This window comes from Monodelphis domestica, chromosome 7, assembly GCF_027887165.1.
Source record: "Monodelphis domestica isolate mMonDom1 chromosome 7, mMonDom1.pri, whole genome shotgun sequence".
In the NCBI taxonomy this organism is placed as follows: domain Eukaryota; kingdom Metazoa; phylum Chordata; class Mammalia; order Didelphimorphia; family Didelphidae; genus Monodelphis; species Monodelphis domestica.
The window spans coordinates 86,659,893-86,685,171 of record NC_077233.1 but is presented as its reverse complement, the minus strand read 5'-3'; the positions used below and the strand labels follow the sequence as shown (position 1 = coordinate 86,685,171).

The following is a 25,279-nucleotide window of genomic DNA, read 5'->3' as shown; positions in this document are numbered from 1 at the left end:
TGTCTTTGACTCCTAGCTCAGTCTCACATCAGACACACATCGTAGGTTTTTCCCAGTTTAATAAACAATTTTAGCTTCCCCCAAACAAAACATCCTGCTTCCTTCTCCTTGCAAACTTGGATCCCCCATTCACAAGACTGTCTCCCCTGACCCGGGCTGGAGCATAGAGCTCTCTGCTGACCGGCCTCTGAATGGGAAGAGCAGCTCTGATAGAGCAGTATACATATATAACTTATAGATAACATATAATCATATAAATACCATCCACCTGTTCCAAGTCTTCTTCAGTAGGTATCCTTCTGGAGGATTAAATAACAGTCATAGCATAAAAAAATAAGAAAGATACTCCAACAGCAAAGAGCATATTCTATATGCAAGGTCCATCCCCACGTAGAAAAATAAAATTCAAACATATCGTCTATCTATGGGACTTGGGCACGAGTGGAGCAACATGGTATAAAGAAACAGGTTTCCAAACCAAAGCTTGGCCCAAATGACTGGCATTCTGTCACTTAAGTGAGTGTGAAGTGTTTGGCATCCAGCACCCCTTGGCTCTATATGCTCTCTTCCTGCCCGGGCAGCAGAGGCGCTTAAATGCTTCTCGACTTGGCCCACTTCCCTAAAAGGGGCTGTCACAGGCTGGGGCCCTACCCATAGTGTACGTGGTTTTCTCTGGCAATGGCCTTAGCTATGAGCCCCCTCTCCTCCTTGTTCCTCCTTGGGGCATTCCCATTTTCTACCTGCACTTTCTCTGTCCCCTTCCTCATCTCTTCTCCGACTCCTGGTGCAGCCTCAGGAAGGGGTATGTTGCCTAATGTCTCTGCCCTCATCTCGTCCCCTTCACTTGGTTCACTTTGAAATCCAGGGGGAGACAGAAGCCACACCAGATGCAGCTTGTTTGTGGGTTTCAGAGAAAGAACAAATCTCCCTCGCCCAGAGAAAGAAATGTCAAACCCATGGCGCTTTCCCCTCCTCTCCTTTGCCCTTTTGCTGCGTCACTAATTTGCTCATCCTCAGAATGGAAGCAGTCTTTTCCATTTAATCCTCCCCCACTCCCCAACCCCAGGGCTGAATGACTCCCTGGCTGGCTCTATGTAGCATTTGTCTCTCAGACACTAACATCTTGTTCCAGGATTTATATTCCTACTTTTTTCTATAAATTTGCATCTTTTAGAAAAATCCCCATTTAAGCTGGCTCTCACACCCAATCTCCTCGTCGGAATCCTGCCCAGAAGAAACGAGAGACCCAGGAATAACAGCTGCCTAGCTTCTCCCAGAGCTTCTGAGAAGACTCTGGACTAGTTAATTGATGCCATCTCTCCCTCTTGGATCGGGCTACTTCCTATCTCACAGCCCCTCTCTGGGTCTTGCACGCTTTCCCCCTGAGATCCCAGGGCCTCTACACAATGCTGGCTCTCTGCCTACCAGTCCAAACTGTGAAGTCTGTGACACTGAATTTGAGCCTTTGCCTTCACGGTTGGAGAGCCAGTTTGAGGGATCAGCCCCACCAGCTCTGGGGGAAAGATCACATGCAAGTCAAAGGCAGATCCTCTCCCTGTTCCACCCTAATTACTTACATGTTCAAGGACTGGCTCCCATTTGTTCCCAGCTACCCCTTCCTCTACCATACCTAATGACATTTTTTTTTCCATTTTCCCAGAAAAGAGGTGAAAAATCCAAACCCTACCTTTCCTCTCCGCCCCACCCCTACTCCCAGTCTTTCTGCCAAGAATTCCCGACCTTCCCCATGCAGGATGGGGGTTGGAGAACTTGAATTTTCCGAATTCACACTAGCCATTACTACCGAGAATGATGCTAGAGCCTAGAGAAATCCTGGTAGTTGGTGGGGCAGGGAGAGCCGAAGAAAGGAGCAGGAATCTGGTCAGAAGACCGAGAGATCCCAATGGTAGGAGGGGGCACTCCAGAAAGCTTGGCGATTTTTCAATCCATCATCCTTAGCCCCGCAGACAACGATTTTGACATGGTCTTCTGCTTGCACATCTCCAAAAAAGCCACTTTACAGGGCAGCTCACTCTCTTGTGATAACGATTTGTTATCAAGTTAAAAATCTGAAATCCATCTCCCTGTCGCTTCCACCCTCTGGAGCTGCACAGAAGAATAATCCTTTTTCCATATGACAACTCTTCAGATATTTAGAGACCAGGATCATGCTTCTCTTGCCCTCCCCCCATCCCACCCTCAAGTCTCTAGGTTAAACATCTCCAGTTCCTTTGGCTATTCTTCAGGCGATGAAATCCTTCTTCTGCATATACTCCGCTCTGTCCATGTCCTTTCTAAAATATGACAACCAGAGCTGAAAACAGTATTCGAGATGCTGACTAGCTGGGGTAAAGGGCTTCACCTCCTTCCTTCTGGGCATTTGGATCCTATTAATGCACTCTCAAACTGAATTAGCTTTTTGGAGGTGCAGGGGAAACTGAGAATATTGAGCTGGGGTTTTTCATCTGTTGCCCCAAACTTTCTCTTGGCAGCTAATTATCAGAGAAATGGGACTAAGCACCCCAGATTAAGCGATTTCCCAAGGGGCAAAGAAGTGGGAATATGGAAAGCAGAAGGTACCTGGACCTTCTGATTGCTAGGCCTGAGGGGTGTTGTCTCATCTCTTCCATAAGCCTCAGTGGTACAACAAGCAAAGGTATAGAATGTAGTAGTACAATAAAAAAGATTGCTGGCTCTGGATTCAAAGGATGTAGGTTCAAACCCAAACCCTTGCCACTTGCTATCTTTATAATTCTAAGTAATTCACTTAGTCTCTCTGAACCTCTGTTTCCTCATCTATAAAATGAGGGATTGGAATCGATGGTTTTTTTAGGTCTCTTTTAGGTCTAAATCTATGATGTGTCTGGCATTGAATCAAAATAAATTTCTTTTCTCTGCTCTCCTCTCCACCATCAAACCATCCCCATCTTTCAGGCTAGTCTCCACTCTCCCACCAACCTCCTTGAGGAAGATTTGATTCAGTGAGCAGAGACTCTGCTATAAGTTTTCCTATATTGAACAGGAATAGAAAAAGCATTTGACTTTGGGCTTCATTGCTCTCTTCTTTCTGTCTTCTTCCCCCAGACATGGAACCTTGGGAGAATATCATTCTCTTCTGACCCACCTAGCACCACCTCAACATGAGACTGGTCTTTTTGGCCCAGGTACCCTAAGAGTTGTTCAGAATAGCTATTATTCTGCAGGCTGAGAAAGAAAAACAAAACCACCCTCGTCTCTGGGCACAGCTGGGAATGTGTTTGGAAAATCAGACCCCACCTCTCAAAGAGAACAAAAGGCGGCAGAATATGAGCAGGCCTCCTGGGGCTCTGGCAGTCCCTGGTGACACTGGCAGGAAGGGGTGCGGGCCATGGCACAGAGGGTTAAGGGAAAGGAGCCTCCCAGTCTTCATCAGAAGCCTTGGGATCTCCAGGCCAAAACTCAACCCCTGGATTCCTGAATATCAGGCACCAAAGGACCAGAAATTCAGTTCCCTGCAAAAGCCAGGGTGTTAGACAAGATGGCCAGTCTATGCTCTGGTCACCCTTGCCCCAGCTATGTATGTGGGGGAGACAGAAAACAGAGCAGCTGATGAGGTTTCCTTCTGGGAGAGCTGGACAATGCTGCTCCCAATCCCAGTTACCTCCTCTTCTACGTAGCCTCAACTTCCCGGGGGGTCCGATTGCGCTCTCCCTGTGCTCGGCTCTTTGCCTTCTTTCCCAGGTCAGTGCCCAGCCATGTCTTGCTTTTGCTCTGCTTCCCCTTGCGTCGGTAACGGTCAACACACCATACTCGCTCACAGTACTCCTCTACCCGGGGAAGATTGGCATAGCCAATGAGCTGGAGGATATCTTTGTACCATGCTCGAGATGGGACTGAAGCAGAATTCTTGGAGATAGACTCCTCTTCTCCATGCTCCCGGAGAAACAGGCCCTCCAACTGTTCAGCCCCTATCACCTCCAGGGCCAATCTGGCCACCGTCTGGGCAAATCCATGTTCTAGGGTCTTACACGAGTAAGTGCCAGCATCAAGGCGATTAAGCCTCCGGAAGAGTAGCCCATGCTCTGTTTGGAGGATTCGTTCATCTGTCTTCACCTGTTGGGAACGTGAACATTGACAAAGGTGCAAAAGCATTATCTTAGCTGCACAAATATTGGATATCTCCCAGGGTTCACCTCTAATCCTTCTGCCTCCATAAAAACCTTCACAACTCTACTAGTCTGCCTCAGAATTCCCAAAGTACTTTAATTAGCAGAGTCATAGTTAGTTGCTTGCTAATCGTTTCAAATGTTTTATTTAGTCTTGCTTCTCCAACAGCATAGCCTAGCCTAGGGATAGTAGCAGGTGTTCATATGCTTAGCTTCCCCACAAACCAAACAAGACTCCCACCCCAGGGACCCGATAGCCCCTGTTATAGCTATCTGTAATCACCTAGGATACTTCCCTTCTTTCTCAAGAACCTTCTCCAAATGCTTTCTGCAAAGGAAGACTCTCTTTATCCAGGCCTTATCCAGCCCCATCTCTCAATCCTTTTCCCAGGGCTCAGCTTTCTAACCCTTCACCCTCTGCTCTGCCACACTCCCTAAAAATTCCTCACAGTGCCCTATGTGCCAGCTGACCCATCACTAGCCCTCCCCCAATTCCCATGCCCAGAGATTTCCTTTTCTGTAATCAATCTATGCTCTCCTCCCTTCTCCTCCCCTAGACCCTGTGGGAGTAGGGTCAGCTAGGCCTGGAATTGCTTCTTCATCCCTCCTACGCCTGCCCCACTGAGCACCAGACTGAAGCTGTCTCAGGGGCCAGCAGGCTCTTCCGGATCTACAGGGAGGGAAGAGGGGGTCAGGGCAGACAGCTGGGCTCCTGGCAGGAAGCAGCAGGACCAGGCAATGGAAAAAGGCCAAGACCCGGAAGTTAGGGGCCCAGGTCTTGTATAGAAGGGGGATGGGTGGGAACACCTGGTGGGTAGAGGGACTGGCAAGGAGGAGGACGACCCTTTAATAGATACAGCTTCTAAGCCCGGGACAGAGAGAAGGGAAAAATTCTGGTGTGGTAAAGGATAACAAATCTTAATCTGGGGGTCTCTATGAGCTTGTTTTTATTTAATAGCTATTATTATTTTTAATAGTTATTATTTTAAGAGCTATAATTGGTTTTTGTCTAAATTCTATGTATGCATTTAAAAACATTCATCTAAGAAGGGTTCACAGGCTTCACTAGACTGCTAAAGGGACTCATGATTCAAAAAAGTTAAAAATGAGCTTATATAGGGGATCTAGATCTCCTGTCCCCAAGAGAAAGACTTTCAGTCTCACTCCTACCCTCAACAGACAGATATATATATATATATATATCCCCCCAAAGTTTCATCCTGCCTTCATTCCTTTATTCATCCCCATCCTCCTCACATGGATTCTATTACCTTCCTAACTTTTCAAAACTTTTCTTGATGACACTGATCTTTTTATTATTTTTAAATTTAATTATTTTATTTTTAAAGCTTTCTTTATTCCTTCCTTCTTTCCTTCCTTCCTTCCTTCCTTTCTTCCTTTCCTTCCTTCTCCTTATCTTCCATCTTAGAAACAATATTGTGTATTGGTTCCAAGGCAGAAGATCAATAAGGGCTAGGCAATTGGGGTTAAGTGACTTGCCCAGGGTCACACAGCTAGGAAGTTTCTGAGGTCATATTTGAACCCAGGACTTCTCATCTCTGGGTCTGGCTCTCAATCTACTGAGCCACCTAGCTGCCCACCTGATCTCATGTTAAAATTAGAAAGAGGAAGAGAGAGGGGGAGAGAGACAGAGACAAAAAGAGAGATGGAGTGAGACAGAAAAGGGAGAGACAAAGAGAGAAAGTATTTATTCCTCACCACTTAATGCTTATGCTATTCTGTAATTATTTTCTAAATATTGCCTTTCCTAACAAGCTTGTTTTCTTTGAAGGAAGGTTTTATGTTTTCTTCTCTTATTTTTCCACATAGAACTAAACACCTTAACTTATTAACATTAAACATATTAAGCATCTACTGTGTGTCAAGCACAATCCTAGACACAGGATACACAAAGACAAAAACCAGTCTCTACCCTCAGGGAGCCAAATTCCATTGAAGGAAAATGATGTATCCTCATTTAAACAAATGTAAAGTAGCCACAAAGTAAATGCCATTTTGAGGGCCAAATACAGGTAACCCAGGGAGAAGGAAGGGGGCCAGAAAATGCTTCATGTAGAAAATGGCACTTCAGCTGGGTTTTAAAAGAAAGTAGGAATTCTAAGAGGTGGAGGAAGGAGTGCACTTAGGCACGGGTCATAGCCTGTTCAAAGGTCTGGAGACGAGACATTCACTATTTGAGGAATAGCAAGCGAGCTGGCATGTAGAGTGAGGTAAAGGGGAGTGATGTGTATTAAACCTAGAAACAGAGGCTAGAATCAGAATAGTAGTAATAGCATGAGTTTCTTTAACAGGACAGGGTTGCCTTACTTACCCCAAGGAAGAAAGAGAAGGAATAAGAGCAAGAGTGAGAGAAAGAGAAAGAGAGCGAGCGAGCAAGAGAGAGACAGAGAGGGAGAAAGAGGAAGAGAGAGAGGAGAGAGAGAGAGAGAGTGAGAGGGGGAAAGACAAAGAGACAGAGAGAGACAGTGAGCCAGAGAGATAGAAAATGAGGGGGAGAGAGGCAGAGAGAGAGACAGAGAGAGAGACAGAGAGGCAGAGAGAGACAGAGAGGCAGAGAGAGACAGAGAGAGAGAGAGAGGTAGAGAGAGAGACAGAGAGAGAGACAGAGAGAGAGAGAGAGAGAGAGACAGAGAGAGAGAGAGAGAGAGAGAAGACAGAGAGACAGAGAGAGAGAGAGACAGAGACAGAGAGAGAGACAGAGAGAGAGAGACAGAGAGAGAGACAGAGACAGAGAGAGACAGAGAGAGAGAGAGACAGAGACAGAGACAGAGAGACAGAGACAGAGAGAGAGACAGAGACAGAGACAGAGAGAGAGACAGAGACAGAGAGAGACAGAGAGAGAGAGACAGAGAGAGAGACAGAGACAGAGAGAGAGAGACAGAGAGAGACAGAGACAGAGGAGAGAGAGAGGGAGAGGAGAGAGGAGAGAGAGAGAGAGAGAGAGAGAGAGAGAGAGAGAGAGAGAGAGAGAGAGAGAGAGAGAGAGAGAGAGAAAGGGAGAGAGAGAGAGAGAAAGGGAGAGAGACAGAAAGAGGGAGAGAGGGAGAGAGATGGGTAAGTCATGCTCACCTGGTCTGGCTGCTCATCCTTGGGTCTCTGCACAAACCAGTGCACAGTGGCCTGGGGTGACTTGGGCCGGCATTCCAAGAAGGTACTGTTGTGTTCTGTGCCGAATACCACGGTGGCCTCCGTGATCCCCATGACATCCCCTGGAAAAAGGCAGTGGGGAGACTCTGCCTGACCTCCAAAAGACCCTAACATAGTCCCTCCCTCCCAGGAAGTGCTTCCCAGGCCTCCGGTGTATAGGATAAGTCAGGAGAGCCCGTCTTGCCTTCCCCAAAGATGTCCTAACTTGGGAGTGAGGACTGGTGGGAGCTCTTTGTGTAACTTTCCCGTTCATTGTCTCAGATACACATGATACATATTACATTGTATATATATGCTATATATATTCTAGTACTTCTTGCGGAAGCCAGGCAGATGGTGCCGTCCCCAGGGCAGAGGCGGGAACGCGGGCCCTCCCAGAGCGCTCCTTGCGGGCAGGGAGTGCTTCCGGTTTGTGTTTCTATGGCGAGCGCTTAGCTTGGCGCCCGGCACATAATACGCGCTTTTTAAAAATGTAGGAACTGTCCGTGCCGAAAAGGACAGGGAGCGGCCATCGCAGACCGAGCTGTCTAAGCCAGCAGGATTCCTGCATCTCTCCGTCACTCACCGCCGTGGCTCTGGCCCAGGCACTGCAAGGCCGGGTTGCCGTGCCGGATGTCCTGCCGTCGGAAGCGGCGTTTAGCCGAGCTGGGCTGGTATCGGGTGCAGGTGTCGCCGTCCCAGGCACAGTAGGGATCTCGGGCCAGGCAGCACTCGGCACAGGCGTTCCCGTAAGTCTCACACCGGTGCAGCCGAAGCTGGGCAACGCCCAGTCGGGAGCCCACGTACAGCATTTGCTAGGTCAGGATGGGACAGAGTGAGTAGAAGAGTCAGTCGGGTGGCCAATCCTTAAAGTCATTAAATGACTTCGACCTCAAAGGGCAATGGAGGAGTTAGGAGAAACTGAGTCACGTGAGGTTAGAGAGGCAAGAAAGGTTATGAGGCTCCTGAGAATCCATCCTCCTCAAGGAAGTCTTCCTGGATTGATCTGAGAGAAACCAATGGTTCTCTGAGCCCATCCTGATTGGGCTTTTAACTCTTGCTGCTGTTTCTCGCTAAAGACACACATCGTTGTTCTTTCCTCCAAATGGTACTAAATGGATACACAGACAGACAGGTCCCACTTTAAACATGCCTGATATATAGAAATCCCGATTTGGGGGGCTCAGTGGATTGAGAGCCAGGCCTGGAATCAGGAAGTCTTCGGTTCAAATCTGACCTCACACTCTTCCTAGCTGTGTGTGACCCGCTGGGCAAGTCACTCAGTCCTCATTGTCTAGCCCTTACCATTTTTCTGCCTTGGATCCAATATTGATGCTAAGCAGAAGATTAGGATTTTTAGGGGGCAGCTGAATAGCTCAGTGGATGGGGAGCTAGGCCTGGAGATGGGAGGTCCTGGGTTCCAATCTGGCCTCAGACACTTCCTAGCTGGGTGACCCTGGGCAAGTCACTTGACCCCTATTGCCTAGCCTTTACCATTCTTCTGCCTTGGAACCAATACACAGTATTAATTCCAATATGGAATGTAAGGATTTTTTTTTTAAAGATTAGGATTCTTTTTTTAATAGTAAATTGAAGGAGGAAGGAAAGGGAATTCCTTGTGTGGGACTATGCAATGGAAAGGGCACTGGGTTTGGAGTTAAATGGACTGGATTCATGGGTTCATCCCTTTCTCATCTGGATCTGAATATTCTCGTCTGTAGAGTAAGTACTTTGGTCTACGTGATTTCTTGACTTCTCCATTATTCTAAGTCCCCTGAGTGTGAGTTGTGGTGTGGCTCTTTAAGCAGTAGGCCCTTAAAGTGTGATTTGACAGACATGAATGTTAAGGACCTGTTTCCTCTTTGAAGGCTTCCTAAAGCTCTGGAGGATCTCCCTCCTCCCTCCTCCAACTCCAACGTGTCCGAGCCACACCACCCAGCAGCATTTGGTCGTACTTTGTACTTTGGTTCTTCCATCATTCCTGGGTATGGGTTTGTCTTCCCAGGAGGCTGTGGGCTCCAAGAGGGCAGCGTTGTTTTCCAAAGCTCAACATGGTATGAATTTAGGCAGGAAGATGGAAAAGATAAAAGAATTCAAGAGAAGGGGGAAGGCGGAGCCAAGGGAGAAGAGGAAGGAGCCAGAGAGAGAGGGGAAAAGCAAGAAGGACGAGGAAGAGGAAGGAAGAGAAGAAAGGGTGAAGCGAAACAAGAAAGAGAAGGAAAATGTTCCTCTTACCCGTTTGACAGAGATCTCCATCTCCAGGATGGGGGTGGGTACCTAGGGGCAGAGGAGGAGTTCAGCCTTGGGCCTTAGCATCAGTCTCCACCCTCCCCTTCACTCCATTTCTTTAGTCCCCTAACCCAAATATTCAAGCAATCCCAGAGGACTCTACTTCAAAAGCTGGCTCTCAGCCTGGAATCAGAAGAGCACTTCTGGCCTTTATGAGCCAAGCTCTTGAAGTGAAGGCCAAGCAGCCTTCTCCAGCTGTTGTATTGAGGAGGAAAGTCTGCACTGCCAGCCAACCTCCCTCCTGATGGACCCTTCAAGTTTTAGGCGGAGGGCGGTGTAACTTAGCTAAGGACTTTGGGGTTAGTCATCTCCCTCAGTTTCTGATTGCTTGAACCCAACGCTCTATCCCACATGTACACACCATCTTCCTGTAAACATCTGTCCAACCCTTCCCCAGCAGACTTCTCCAGGATACCATATAATACCTTACTGATCCTCAGTCTCTTTGGCTGAATTGCCATCTACATGTGACCTGTGGATAGTCTCCAAGGCTCTGTCCTGAGCCCTTTCCTCTCCTTTATACTCCTCTAAGGGGCTCAGCAACAACCACTTTTATACTATATTTCACTCTTTCTTTTTTTTTTCTTTGAAATCTCTTCCACAAAATGGCTACTTTGGAAAAATGTTTTACACAAATGCACATGTAAACTCTATGTCAGATGGCTTAGTGTGGGAAGTGGGAGTGGGAAGGAACGGGAATGACGGAAAGAATTTGAAACTCGACATTTTTTTAAATGCCTGTTAAAATTGTTTTTACATGTTATTGGGGAAAATAAAATATTATTTAAAAGCAACTAAGAGTTTTGGCATTATTTCCATGCAACTACCTGCTAAACATATATATCCAAACTTTCTTGACCCCATGAGTATATCAAACTCAACACATCCAAAATGGAGCTCTTTATCTCCTCCCACTAAATTTGACCCTCTGTTTTTGTTAAGAGCACTCATTGTCCTTCTAGATATCCAGCTTTACCTGCTCAGAGTCATACTCTAATCTTTATTCTTCCTCATTTTCTGTATCCATATCAGATACCAAGCTTTGCTAATTCTGTGTCCACATCAGATCTTGCAGACATACCCTTTACGCACACACACACACACACACACACACACACACACACACACACACACTCAGTGCTACCATCTTAGTTCAGGCCCTCATCTCTTTTGTAATGACCTCCCAATTGGTACAATTCTCTCAAATCAATCTTTTATCCTGCTGCCAAAATAAACGACCTGGAAAAGGCTTTAGTCCTTTCCTACTCCCAAATTCCCCAATGTCTCTTGGATTAAATGCAAACTTAATCTGGCACTTAGAGCCATCTACAATCTGGCTCCTCACTATCTTTCTTAACTTATTTCCTTCTATAACCTTTCACATGCTGTTCTAGCTAGATTGGTCTATTTCCTACCCCTTGAGCTGGGCGTTCCATCCTCTACCTCCATGCCTTTCCCTAGGCTAGCATTGGTGAATCATTTATAGACTGCATGCCCAGACTGCACCTTCAAGCCGCCTATGAGCTCCCCATATTACCCCAGAGAAAAGAGGAAGGAAGTGCTCACACTGGGCTACTGGTTGTGGGGGAAAGGGGAGTCATGCAAAATATGTCCTCAGTCAAGGTGGAGGAACAGCCCCCTCTGGCATGCTGGGGCACATGTGCCACGTTTTCACCAACACAGTACCTAGGCTGTCCCCTATGCCTCGAATGCACTCTTTTCCTACCTCTGTCTCTTAGAGTAACTTCTGTCAAGATTCAGCTCAGACTGGACAGCTAGGTGGCTTAGTGGATAAAAAGCCAGGACTAGAATTGGGAGGACCCAAGTTCAAATCTGGCCTCAGACACTTCCTAGCTGTGTGACCCTGGGCAGGTCATTTAACCCCAGTTGCCTAGTCCTTACCACTCTTCTGCCTTGGAACCAATACTTAGTACTGATTCTAATCTAGACGATAAGAGTTAAAAAAATTTTCTACTCAGATAGTCCTTAGTGCTCTCACCTACTTTATCTCCTATTTACTTATCTGTTTTCATGTTGGATCCCCCCAGTAATCCATAAACTCCTTGAAGGGAGTACCTAGTTTCCTTCGTGTCTTTTAATCCCCGGGATTTAATATAGTCCCTATATTTTGTTATGTTTAGTTGCTTCAGTTGTACCTGACTCTTTGTGACCTTTTTCAGGGATTTTTTAGGCAAAGATAGTGGAGCGGTTTCCCATTTTCTTCTCCAATTCATTTTACAGATAAGAAAACTGAGAAAGCAGAGTTAAGTGACTTTTCCAGTGTTACAGAAATAGTAATCATCTAAAGCTACACTTGAATTCAGATCTTCCTGCTTCCAGGCATGGCACTCCATCTGCTCACCTCTTGGGGATCCTTGATAAAGGCTTATTCAGTTGAACTCAACTGAACTGCCATATACAGAGTAATTGGAGGACAACCTTCATGAGATATGGAAAACTGTCCCATAAGGTCAGCAGACTAGGAATTGTAGGATTTTTAACTTAAAAGATAGAAAGGACCATTGAACCCAACCCCTAATTTTACATATGATGAAACAGGCCCAAAGACAAAAGTGACTTGTCCAAAGTCACACAGGGAGTAAGGGAAACACCTGGGATTTGAACCTAGGTCTTCCAACTGCAATGCCATCATTCTTTCCATGGTACCATGCCACCCCATTTTATAGATGAAAACCACAAGGCCAAAGGAGTCATCTAACCAAAAAGTAGTTGTCAGTACTTACACCAGACCTTCCAATCCCTGTTCTTTTCCCTGCTCTCTTCTGCCCTTTCTGCTTTGGCACAAAATAGTTATTGGACCCTAGGAGAGTCACTTCTGCCAAGGACCTTAATTTTCCCATCCTTGCCCTACTTGCCTCACAACACCGTTGAGGTACTACAGAAGGAAGAGATGAAAATGTTTGATTGTGGGCTACTTGCAGGCAAATAGTTGAGTCTTATCTTTCAAACACAAGACTGGACTCATAGAAGGTATTTAGTAAAAAGCAAAAAATCATGACCTGGTTAAAAAAAGAATATGAGATTTGTTGTCAGGAAAACCTAGATTCTGGCTGTAGCAGTCCCAGGACTTACTTGTGTAACCAGCCTCAGCTTGATGACTTCTCATGACCGGGAGCCCACTGCCTCCTAAGGCAGCCTACTCCACTTGAGGATAGCCCTATTAGGAAGTTTAACCTTAGATCCAAGGCAAAACCGCCTCTCAACTGTCTCCACCATCTTGCTTGTTCTTGGCTGTACCCTGTGGGACCAAATAGAATTTTTCAACTCCCTCTCCTCTGTGATACCTTATAGACCCTTGAAGATGTCCACTCTATAGCTTCTCTTCTACAGCCTAAAAAAGTCCTAGTTTCTTCAACTATTCTTCAGATGGCAGGCCTTTAATTTGTAGATTCCACTGTCTTCCCATTAAAAAATGGCACATTTGTCTTTCTCTAGGCAGCTTAGATGACCTCTTAGATACCTCAGCATACTCTTGATCTACTAGAACAGGAGCCAGAAAGACCTGATTTCAAATCTACCTTCAAACTCTTACTCTCCGCATGATTCTGGACAAGTCACTTAACCTCTATCTGCTTCCATGTTCTCATCTGTAAAATAGGGATAATGATAACATCAACCTCCCAGGGTTATCATGAGGACATAAAGAGATAATGATTGAATGATGAGTGATGAATATTGATGAATAATTAAAATGAATATTCTTCAGTTTATTAAAATGTTTCCTAAACTATTCTACTCAGAGCTAGACATAGTACTCCATAGAAGACTACAGTGGGCCTAGCCCTGGGCACCATGCCTAAGACCACATTAGCTCTTTTGGCTGCCATAACATACTATTGACTTATATCAAGCCCAGTTCACTAAAATCCTCCCAACTTTTTCAGAAAAGCCTCTATTTAACCACATGCTGATTTGTAAAATGAGGGAATAAGATAAGATAACCTCCAAAGACTCTTCCAACCCTAAATTTAAATCGATGACAAATTTACATTTATCCTTAATAAAACTTATTTTATTATATTTGGATCGTCTTTCCAGTCTGTTAGGGTCTTTTTGGATTTGTACTGTCATCCATCGTGATAGCTGTTTTTCCTAGCTTTGTATCAGCTTCAAATTGGATAAGTAGCCTTTTATTAAGTCATTGATAAAAATGTTAGACAGGGGAGCAGCTAGGTAGCTCAATGGATTGAGAGCCAGACCTAGAAATAGTAGGTCTTGGGTTCAAATTTGGCCTTTGACACTTCCTCGCTGTGTGGCCCTGGACAAGTCACTTCACCCCCGTTGCCTAACCCTTACCATTTTTCTACCTTGGAACCAATATGCAGTATTGATTATAAGATGGAAGGTAAGGGTTTTAAAAATGTTAAACAGCATAGGACCAATGAGAGATCCCTGAGGCACTCAACTACAGACCTTCCCAGTTGATATCAAACCATTAATGACTATTGGTTGACTGGTCATTCAATCTGACTATGTCCTCATCTAGCTTATCTCTCAGCTTCTTGTCCACAAGAATAACACAAGACTGTCAAATGTCTTGCTAAGGCTTAGGCTAAACTGTATCAATGACATACCCGTGATCTACCATAACAGGTCTCAGGAAGGCCTGAGTTCAAATCTAGATTCAAACTCTTACTCTCTGTATGACCCTGGACAAGTCACCTAACCCCCTACCTGCCTTTCTCTGCTTCTGGTTCTTCATCTATGAAATAGGCATAATAGTAGCACTTCCCTCCCAGGGTTATTATGAGGACAAAATGAGACAATGATTGTAAAGTACTTTACAAACCTCTTAGCACTATATACCTGCTTTTTACGAACCATTACTATAATCTTATTTTTATTTTATTTTTATTTTTTCTTTAGAATAATTTCCCATGGTTACATGATTCATGATCCCGTTCCCCCCTCCCCCTGCCTACCTTCCCTCTCCCCTCCCAGAGCTGACAAGCATATTATCTTATTTTTAAAAGAAAATGATGCTAATTTGGCATCACCTGTTTGTGATAAACTCATGCTGACACTTTATGATAGTTACTGCTGTTTCTAAAAGTTCACTAACCATCCCTTTACTGTTATGAGACTGCTTTTTTCCCCTCCTCTTTCTTCATTTTTCTTTCAAGGGATGCATTGTTGGGTGACATAAAACCAAAACATGTTGATACACACAAGATTTTTTAAAAAATATACTAGAATTCCAATAGAAATCAAAGTCATACTCTCTGGCCTTTAATTTGCAGATCCCACTTTCTTCCCATTAAAAAAAAAATGGAGGCAGCTGGGTGGCTCAGTGGATTGAGAGCCAGGTCTGGAGATGGGAGATCCTGCATTTAAATCTGACCTCAGACACTTCCTAGCTGTATCACTCTGGGCAAGCCACTTAACCCCAATTGCCAAGCCTTCACAAGTCTTCTGCCTTGGAACTGATACTTGGTAAAGATTCTAAGTCAGAAGATAAGGGTTTTTTTAATGGCACATTTGTCTTTCTCTAGGCAGGCTAGATGACCTCTCAGGCTCTTCTAGCTCTCCCATTCTGTGTTTCTGTAATGATCATCATAACGGTGTCCCCAGGACTCCTCTGGGGCTAACCCCAACCTGTCCACAGCTCACCTTAAACACCTGCATCTCTTCCAGAATTACCTCCTCGGGCTGCACAGATTTTCCAGTCTGGAAAGCTATGACTTTGAGTACAGAGCCTGCATCTAAGAAGCAAGAGGACAAGAGTGAGAGGAATGGAAAGGGAGAGAATAGGAGGAGAAAGTAACAGGATAGAAAAAGACTCAAAGAAGGGTAGGGGTGGCTCAAAAGTCCTGGGTTCAAATCTGGCCTCAGACACATCCTAGTGTGGGATCCTGGGCAAGTCACTTAACCCCCATTGCTTAGCCCTTACGGCTTTTCTGCCTTGGAAGCCATACTTAGTATAGATTCTCAGATTTAAAAAAGAAAAACAAAAGAAAAAGGCTCAAAGATTCTAAGAATCTCAGCTTGGTCCTCACCACCAGAACTAGAGGCCCCGATGATGCTGAGGACGAGGTCAGTGTGGCCCTTGAATCATCCATGTTGGACCCTTTAGCTCCTCAGCCAAGTCTTCTTTGGGGGAAGAAGGTGGAGGGATTGACCCTGGCTCAGTCTGCCCTGCTCCCCCTCACCTGCCTCACCGTCCTCATTCTCCCTCCGCCACATCACTCATGCTCCTCTCAAAGGAAGGATGGGTATCCGAGGATACAGGGAAAGGCATCCTGGGATGTGCATCGGTGCTCTGGGTTTGGGCCCAAGTTCAATGACCTGTGTGCTCCGTGAGGCTCAAGTATCCTCTAAATTCCCTCCAGCTCTGACTGTCTTTGCTGTGTTCATTCGCGTGAGACCCTGGAGAGTTGACGTGCTTTTGCATCGATGTGTAGGCTGGAGGAATAACTCGCTCACAGTGGAATTTTAGGCGACAGGAAAGATGTTTAGGGAGGTGATCAGCTCTGGTGGAGATCTAGCAGGGGAGTGGGGGGGTCTCATCCCACCTACCTGTGCCCAGGAAGATGACATCATAGGCCCCATCCTCCGCCTCTACTCGGTCTACTACAATCTGGAGAAGTCGATAGGGCTGGTGAGTCTTGACGAGGATGGGACGCCCGTGCCGGGGCAGCACAGATCGGAACATGAGCGGGTGGGCCCGGGTGAACTGCAGCACATCGTCCGGATAGTCTTTGGTGCTTCCAAAGGGCCGGCCAGGCTGGGTCGTGGTCTTACTGGGGCACTGTAGCATCAAGGGTTGGAGGGACAGGTAGTGGGCCCAGAAAGCAGAGGGCCGTGGGCCAAGGAAGAGGAGAGCAAAGAGAGGAACATGAGACGACTTGTCCCTTCCCCAGCCCCGGGCACACTTCTTATCTCCTCACCCCTCTCCCAGACTCCTTCCCTTACATGACCTTCTCCCCAGCCCCGAGCTTCTTTTCTCTCCCCCTATAGTGTAGGTGCTGGAAAAGCAAAATGGCAGAGAGTCTTCCCCTTCAAAGTCAGCTGACTGCCCCAGCGAGCTTGGAGTCAGATTCTGTTGAGGGAATAGGCTAGGATTGGGGGAGGCTTTGGGGCCTGGGACTATTTCCCAGGCATAGAAGACCGAGAGTCACACCTAGAGGGTTGGGGATCCAAGACCATCGTCAGAATGTGAGGAACGAGGCCTGAGGTGGTTTGGGGCCCACCTCCGAAAGGATGGATGCGAAAGCTGCCATTCCAACTTGGGTCCAATTTGCCGGAGTGGGGAGATTCATTGTGCCCTCAACCCTTCTTTCTTTCCACTTCCTTCCCTCATCCCTCTCCCTTGAGGCCCACGGGCCTCCACTCACCACTCCTGGCCGAGGGAATGGCACCTTGCCCCCATAGGGTCCCCATTGGTGCTGGGGACCGTCCCTGTGGGCAAAGGGTCCGTTGAACACCTCCCAGATGTCAGCCATGTGGTATACACAGACAGCAAAGCCCTGGAAGACAGCACTGCCGAGGAAGCACACCAATGAGTCAGTCAGGGAAGGCTCCCAAGTGGAGAAGGGCCTTAAGAGTCTTAGGAGACGGAAGATGAGAGGCCCTAAGTTGGAAGGAGAGAAGCTAAGGAGGCTGTGGTCCTTGGAGAGATGATCATTAATCCCCAAGCAATCAGACCGAGAAAGAGGCCTGTATGGGGGGGAGATGACTGGGTTTGGACTCAGAAGGCCTGGGCTTCCGCTCCAGGCCACTGGAGGAAGCTGGGACCAGTCACTGACCTCTCTGGGCCTCTCCTTATCTTTAGTCTAAAAAGGCTGGACTAGATAATGGATTGGACTCTTAAGGTCCCTCCGGGTGTCAGTCTTGGGAGTCAGAGGGCCACAAAGAGAAAGGCAAAGGGACCGAGTTAGACACAAAGACGGAGACAGATGGGCAGCCCGATGGAGAAGGGTCTGCAGCATCTCACCTGAGGGTGCTGAAGAGCGCATAGACCTCTGGACTCTTCCCATCCTTGGGCCACAGCAGGAACACATCCTCTGAGAGGTGAACATAGCCGCATCACACCCACCTCCCAGATTCTCTCTCCCTCCTTCCCTGCGCCTCGAGCCCTAACTCTCCCCCTTCCAGACCAAGCCATCAGGCCTCCCCTCTTCCTGCCTGCCCCCTCAGCCCCTGGCCCTGGCTTACCCAGCTGGTCAAAGTAGGTATCAATGCCACCAGGGGTGGGCACAGAACAGATGAGCCTCGCCTTCAGAAAGGTGCTCCACTTGTTCACCAGCACCCGCTGGCCCCCGGCATCATTCTAGAAAGGAGAGGCAGGGTCACTCCGGACAGGACCCAGGCCCGGAAGCCTCAAGCCCTTGGGGTGTCTGAGATGGGGAGGCAGGGCCAGCCCAGGGCCGGAGGCCTCCAGCAAGCTGGCATCAAGGAGGGGCAAAGCCTGGCCTATCCCACAACATTAGCCCATGTGGCAGGTGTAAAAATGGAGATTTGAACCCCAGACTTCAATTCCCAGAAGTCCTTGGTAGTCCCCAGAATTCCCCATAATCTCACCAGAGATACCCACCTGGGCCGAGAACTAAATGGGTATTTAAACGGACTGTACGTCCTCTCTCCCTGCTTCCGCTTCTAAGCACACGCATCTCTGAATGGGCTATGCAGCCCTCCTAGACGCGTGCTTTCTTATTTTGTACTTTCTTTATTTCTTCATTCTAATAATCTTTAGTAAACCTCATAAAATAGAATACTTTTAGTAGAGAAACCAATTTAATTTTAACACAGGCGACGTCTGGATCTTTATTTTCCCGACCTTGTCCATACCCCTGGGAGGAGGGTCCTGGAAATGGGTGGGACTTGGGACTTATTCCTGCCTAGGGCTTTACCTCTCCTGCTCCTACCTGACCCCCATTCCCAGCCTGCCTCTCACCACACAGATGCGGCCTACACGGCTGACGATGGCCCGACCGGAGCCCCCCTCGGGAGGGGCGGCTGCCTCGGAGAAGAAGAAGTAGACTTTGTCATTGTCCCGGTCAGCATTGTCAGGGATCAGAGCAGCGCCCACGAACCTGGGGTCTGGGGAGGAGAGGAGGGACGAGGAGCTCTCAGGATGGGTGTCAGCGAGAGGCAGAGAGCCGAGGCTAGTCCTGCTCCCAGAACCTGAGGGGGATCCCGAGGAGGCCGACGCAGGCTCTCCGTGATCCTGTTCCTCTCCTCCCCCCGGGCACGCCAGTCCGGGAGAAGTCCGTGAGGCTCACCATGTAGGAGGCTCTGGTCGGTGTCAGAGCGGAGGGCAGGCCGGGCACCACCACTGCGAAAGAGCACGGCTTCTCGGCCCAGGAAGTCAGCGGTTAGACCTGTGTACAGCTCCCCGCCTGGAGAGGATGGGGAGTCAGAGGTGAAGACGAGGGAGCCACGATGGGGGTGATGAGGGGAAGGGCCTCCAATCTGCTGCTGCTTGGGGCCGAGCCAAGATGGCGGCTTAGCAGCAGGGAAAGCCAAATCAAATCTGCTTCTCTACTTGCCCCTTTCTGCCCTTTATCCGCCATCAGGATCAAGCCTGTTGCTCCCCCAGCTATTGTGCATGGCTACTTTTTTTTTTAAACCCTTACTTTCTGGGGGCATCTGGGTAGCTCAGTGGATTGAGAGTCAGGTCCAGAGGTCCTGGGTTCAAATCTGGCCTCAGACACTTCCCAGCTGGGTGACCCTGGGCAAGTCACTTGACCCCCATGGCCTAGCCCTTACCATTCTTCTGCCTTGGAACCAATACACAGTATTGATTCTAAGATGGAAGGTGAGGGTTTGTTTTTTTTTTTTTTTAATAAAAACCCTTACCTTTTGTTTTTACTTTGTTTTTTATTAAAAAACAAACAAAGGAACAAAAAAAACCCTTACCTTGATCTTAGAATCAATACTGTGTATTGGTTCCAAGGCAGAAGAACGATAAGTGTTAAGCAATAGGGGTTAAGTTATTTAAATAAACATTTAATTTAATTAATTTTTATATCATATTATATACATATAATAATAAACAAATAGTTAAATAAATAAGGGGTTAAGTGATTGGCCTAGGGTCACACAGCTAGGAAGTGTCTGAGGCCAAATTTGAACCCAGGACCTCCTGGCTCTCAATTCCCTGAGCCACTCCACAGCTGCCTCTTACAGGTTAGCACAATTCATGCCAATGAATGCCCTTCCTATTGAGGGCTTCTGAACTTTGGCTCAGGTTATGCCTCCTCAGCCATCCCCTACAGCCACCAGCCCTTCATTTCTGTGCTCAGGGACAGAACCAGGCCCTGTCCTCAGGGAGCCCCCAGGGTGGCACACAGAAGGCGCAAGGGAAGAGACGAGAGGGCGCAGATGCCATTTCAAAGCGCTGTTTCTGCCCCACGCCCCCCCTTCTAGGATCAGCTTTCCCCTCGGGCCGTGCCCACACCCCACTGCACCGAGAGTCACCCACCTACGAAGGTGCTGGAAAAAGGTCTGTCGGGCTCATGTGGGCAGCGTCCTCGCCCGCCTTCCACACTGGCCTGGTCCAGGCTGAGCACATGCTAAGGGGTGGCAGAGGGAGGGGGAGGGGCGACGATGGTGAAGAATTCCCAACCCGCCCCCCCTTCCTACTCTTTTCTGGGGGCCCCGCGGAGTCCAGCTCTCTCCTAGCCAAAATCAGCCAAAGGGCCTCCAGGGCACAGGCTGCTGCGTGAAATCCGAGGGCTTGGAGCCGGGGCAAAAGGGCGCTCTTAGATGTCCTCCTCCTCCACCACCCCCTCTGCAGGCACAAAGGCTTCCCTTCAGGGTCTCCCCGCCGCCGCCGGCCGGCGGGCTCTTCCCTTCATCTGCCATTCAATGGGGAGCCTCTGAAGCAAAGGCGGAGAGGAAGGGGGAAGGGCATTTCCTGAAGGCCCGGCCCCTGCTCACCTCCCCTCGGTGGCCCACGGCGACGAGGGCGCACAGAGGCTGGAAGGCTCCGGTGCCGCAGGCCAGCAGGTGGGTTCTGTTGTAGGGGTGGAGCACCCGCACATAGTTGGCGCATTCCGTCTGGAGGGAAACCAGTAGAAGAATGAGGCCTGGGGAGGGCAGCTCTGTCCCCCCCCAGCTCCAGGCAGCCAAGGGACAGAGCCAGCGTCGGGAGGTTCCCGTCCCTTCAGCTCAAGACCTTTCATCGGGTCTCCGTTTCCACTTGTGTCAAGTCCGGCCTCACAATCTACGCTTCGGGCCTTCCTTCTCGCCTCCCTGATCCCAGCCAAAGGGGATGACGTCCGGTGAGGCCTGCGCACGTCCTGCACTAACATGCTCTAGCAGACAGACGGGACCCTGGGCTGGGGCCGGGAGGACAGACGGATTCCGCCTCTGACCCTGTTCTGGGCCGTCCCCTGGATCCACGCTCATGCGCCGTCTGCCCCGGGGGCTTTGGCCTCGATGGCCTCCAAAGTCCTTTGCACCTCTAGAGCTGTGTCCTCCTGCTCTTTGCCTGGAATCCCAGCCTTCCGTGCTGGGCCCCATCCTGCCCTTCCTTCAAGGCCCAGCTCAGCCGTCATCCCCTCCGTGAAGCCTTTCCTGACTCCCAGACAGACCCTTCTGACTTCTCTTTCTGAAGCCACAGAACTTTGTCCCAACCTCTATTGTGGCCCTTATCACACCCTGCCTTATGTCAGTTAAATGTCCCTTTCCCCACCCCTCCCCGGACCTGGAGCTCCGAGAGACGGAAGATTAGGTTTTATTTATTTTTGTCTCAAGCCCAGCCCTTAGCACGGCTCCTACCCACCCTGTGGACTTCATGAGCGCTGCCAAGGGGCAGGTTGGGATGGCGCCCGCCACACCATCTCTTTGCTGCCCTTTATCCTAGGACCCCTAGAAGGCTTTCTTTCGCCAGCCTTTGCTTGGCCCGAGGCCGGCTGGGAAGAGCAGGCTGGCTCACAAGCCCTTCCATTTGCCCTTCCCTCCCACCCTGCCTTCCCCCGGCCTAGTCTGGCCCATTGTCTTCCCTGCCCAGGCAGGAAGGAAGTGAGGTCTCCTATTGCTCTGAGCCGCTGGTTCCTGAATTGTCGAAGAAAAAAGGGAAGAGGGGCTCTGGGTCCTCCTTCACCCCTCGGAGAGGTCTTGTTCGTGCCCCCTTCCACTCTCCAGAAACCAGCACACACACACACACACACACACACACACACCCCTTTACTGATATTGACCAAGAGCCAAGCATCGATCTCATTTGAATGAATTTTTAAAACTGCATGCTGGGATTGACATCTCCTCCATTGCTGTCCCACAGTCGGGGACACTATATCTTCCTCGGAACCCCAAAGCAGCAGGCACATCCCTTTCCAGAAAGGGAAACCAAGGCAAGACCTTAGCGGGTGTCCCAGTGCCCTAAGAATCAGGCAGTACCAACGTGGGGAACCATCCCTGGAAACTGGCCCAATTAGAGGTCCCCACCATGGGCATCGTCATCACTTACCAAGGGATCCCTCCCCTTCAGGATGCATTCCTCCTTCTGGCCAGGTCGAGGAGGCCATAAGATCTGTGAACACATACAGTATGAGACTAGGGGCTGAGGGCAGGGAGGGGGAAACCCCCTTCTCACCTGTGAGGAAGGAGTGGCAGGAATTTGTGCCTGCTCTACGCAAGTCCTCTTGGGAACTCACAGCATGCTTGGGGTGGGGAGGAGAGAATGGATGGGCGACTGACCCTAAAACTTACAAGATGAACTCAGGGATAGTCTGTCCCCTCTTTGGACCTCCATTTCCCCATTTATAAAATGAGTGTGTTGTTCCACATGTGTTCGAAGGTATCTCCCTAGAAATCTGCGGGCATTTCTTAAGCCCCTCTCACTGCCAGGAACTCTAATGTTCTCGAGTTTGTAGATAGTCACAGGGGAAGACGGCTCTTCTGACCCAGCCCCCAGGGCCACGTTCCTGACTCACCTCCTTGGGATCGGGCCCTGCCTGGTCCAACCGCAGGGAGTAGAGGGTGTCCCGTCCACCCAGAAAGAGCCGGTCCCGATACTCATCCAGGTACAGAGCCCTTAGATCCAATTTACCCCGAGGGCCCAGGAAGATGGTAGAGCGGTTAGTGGCCAGGAGGTCTGTAGAGCAGATGTGGGGAGAGACATTATGCCCAGGCCAGACCCGAATCACAGTCTTTCCCTCCAGCATCAGATTGTCTGGCTCTCTTGCTCCCATCTCATCCTCTAGTAGAGCCCTAACTAGGTATTTTCTTACCTGGGACAAACATAGTGGAGTGGGGGCACAGAGGACAGTGAGGGTGCAGATGCAGGAAGCCCAGAGCATCCTCTGCTCACCTCCTCTGCCAGCCCACTGCCTCCTCGAGGGGACTCAGAGGTGGCCATCTCCAGACTACTTCAGCAAAGTGCATGCTGGAGAAGTCCCAGCTGTCCTTCCCTCTCCTCCCCCCATTCTCCTCTGGAAGTGGAAGGGAAGCTACTTCATTTATGCCAGGGTGTTAGGCTGGGAAAGTCAGAATCTAATGGCACAGCTCCTCTCCCCATCACTGGTTCTACACTGGAATCTGCTGAATCAGGACGGAGAGAACAAGTCACAACCCTGAAGGCAACAAGCGCCCAGGAACCTACCCAGGCCCCACACAGCCACCCAAACAAACACAGCAGGATGGTCTTGCCATTGCCACAGGGACCTGCCCTCTCCACCCCCTTCACACTCACCTCCAGACAAAAGACAAAAATACACAATTCCCGCCTTTCTTCCCTGGCTCTGGCATGCTTCACACCCAGCCTCATCGCCAATCACTTTGATATGCTCACTATTCATTGCTCAGCTTTTTTCCTGATGGGACTGGATGCCACCAAGGAATTGTAATCAGTTGCCTTCTACCTAGCTATCCAAATAGCAATGAGAGCGGAGGAAGAAATCTCTGTCTCTGTGTCTCTGTTCTCTCTCTCTGTCTCTCTCTGTCTCTGCCTCTCTCTCCCTCTCTTTCCCTCTCTCCTTCTCTCTCTCTCTCTCTCTCTCTTTCTCTGTCCTCTCTCTCTCCTCTCTCTCTGTCCTCTCTCTCCTCTCTCCCTCTCTCTCTCCTCTCTCTCTACCTCTCCCTCTCTACCTGTCCTCTGTCTTCTCTTTCCTCTCTCTTCCTCTCCCTCTCTGTCTCTGTCTCTCCTCTCTCTCTTCCTCTCTCTCCTCTATCTCTCTCCATCTCTCCCCCTCTTTCTTTCTCTCTCTCCTTCTCTCTTTCTCCATCTCTTTCTCCCTCCCTCCCTCTCTCTCTCTCTTTCTCTCTCTCCCTCTCTGTGTCTCTGTCTCTGTCTCTGTCTCTCTGTCTCTGCCTCTCTCTCTGTCTCTGTCTCTTTCTCCCTCTCTCTCCCTCTTTCCCTCTCTCTCCCTCTCTCTCTCTGTCTCTGTCTCTCTCTCTCTCTGTCTCTCTCTCCCTCTCTTTCCCTCTCTCTCTCTCTCTCTCTCTCTCTCTCTCTCTCTCTCTCTCTCTCTCTCTCTCTCTCTCTCTCTCTCTCTCTTCCTCTCTCCTCTCTCTCCTCTCTCTCCCTCTCTCTCTCCTCTCCCTCTCTCTCTCCTCTCTCTCTGTCTCTCTCTCCTCTCTCTCCCTCTCTCTCTTCATCTCTCTTTCCTCTCTCTCTTCTTCCTCTCTCTCCCTCTCTCTCTCCTCTCTCTCTACCTCTCCCTCTCTACCTGTCTCTGTCTCTGTCTTCTCTTTCCTCTCTCTTCCTCTCCCTCTCTGTCTCTGTCTCTCCTCTCTCTCTTCCTCTCTCTCCTCTCTTTCTCTCCATCTCTCCCCCTCTTTCTTTCTCTCTCTCCTTCTCTCTCTCTCCATCTCTTTCTCACTCCCTCCCTCTCTCTCTCTCTTTCTCTCTCCCTCTCCTGTGTCTCTGTCTCTGTCTCTCTGTCTCTGCCTCTCTCTCCCTCTCTTTCCTCTCTCTTCTCTCTCTCTCTCTCTCTCTCTCTCTCTCTCTCTCTCTCTCTCTCCTCTCTCTCTCTCTTTCTCTGTCCTCTCTCTCTCCTCTCTCTCTGTCCTCTCTCTCCTCTCTCTCCCTCTCTCTCTCCTCTCTCTCTACCTCTCCCTCTCTACCTGTCTCTGTCTTCTCTTTCCTCTCTCTTCCTCTCCCTCTCTGTCTCTGTCTCTCCTCTCTCTCTTCCTCTCTCCTCTATCTCTCTCCATCTCTCCCCCTCTTTCTTTCTCTCTCTCCTTCTCTCTTTCTCCATCTCTTTCTCCCTCCCTCCCTCTCTCTCTCTCTTTCTCTCTCTCCTCTCTGTGTCTCTGTCTCTGTCTCTCTGTCTCTGTCTCTGTCTCTCCTGTCTCTGCCTCTCTCTCTGTCTCTGTCTCTCTTTCTCCCTCTCTCTCCCTCTTTCCCTCTCTCTCCTCTCTCTCTCTGTCTCTGTCTCTCTCTCTCTCTCTGTCTCTCTCCTCTCCTCTCTCTCCTCTCTTTCCCTCTCTCTCTCTCTCTCTCTCTCTCTCTCCCTCTCTCTCTCCTCTCCCTCTCTCTGTCCTCTCTCTCTGTCCTCTCTCTCTCTCTCTCCTCTCTCTCTTCATCTCTCTTTCCTCTCTCTCTTTCTTCCTCTCTCTCCCTCTCTCTCTCCTCTCTCTCTACCTCTCCCTCTCTACCTGTCTCTGTCTCTGTCTTCTCTTTCCTCTCTCTTCCTCTCCTCTCTGTCCTCTGTCTCTCCTCTCTCTCTTCCTCTCTCTCCTCTCTCTCTCTCCATCTCTCCCCCTCTTTCTTCTCTCTCTCCTTCTCT

The 25,279-nt window shown here is 49.0% G+C and overlaps 1 protein-coding gene across 1 annotated transcript; it reads right to left on the bottom strand.

The window, feature by feature from the left end:
• Positions 1-42: 42 nt before the first annotated feature.
• SEMA3G (semaphorin 3G) lies at positions 43-22,756 on the bottom strand. The gene is made up of 15 exons (XM_056804960.1): positions 22,484-22,756; positions 22,018-22,080; positions 20,484-20,603; positions 20,026-20,116; positions 18,824-18,940; positions 18,496-18,641; positions 17,757-17,871; positions 17,536-17,605; positions 16,937-17,081; positions 16,119-16,350; positions 15,213-15,304; positions 9,528-9,569; positions 7,879-8,107; positions 7,236-7,375; positions 43-4,092 (listed from the first exon to the last, which is right to left on the bottom strand). Exons 1-15 carry the CDS (start codon positions 22,739-22,741, stop codon positions 3,649-3,651), a joined length of 2,304 nt encoding a protein of 767 aa, XP_056660938.1. The 5' UTR covers positions 22,742-22,756; the 3' UTR covers positions 43-3,648.
• Between the last annotated feature and the right edge of the window lie 2,523 nt (positions 22,757-25,279).

What these genes read in the sequence shown, in the direction of transcription:
- SEMA3G (XM_056804960.1), bottom strand. Translation starts at nt 22,741, where the DNA reads ATGGGAGCAAGAGAGCCAGACAATCTGATGCTGGAGGGAAAGACTGTG. An exon ending in GTGTAGGCCGCATCTGTGTG is followed by an intron (nt 17,872 to 18,495) that starts GTGAGAGGCAGG and finishes TCTCCTTTCTAG; the next exon opens with AATGATGCCGGGGGCCAGCG. An exon ending in AGGATGAGCAGCCAGACCAG is followed by an intron (nt 4,093 to 7,235) that starts GTGAGCATGACT and finishes CGTTCCCAACAG; the next exon opens with GTGAAGACAGATGAACGAAT.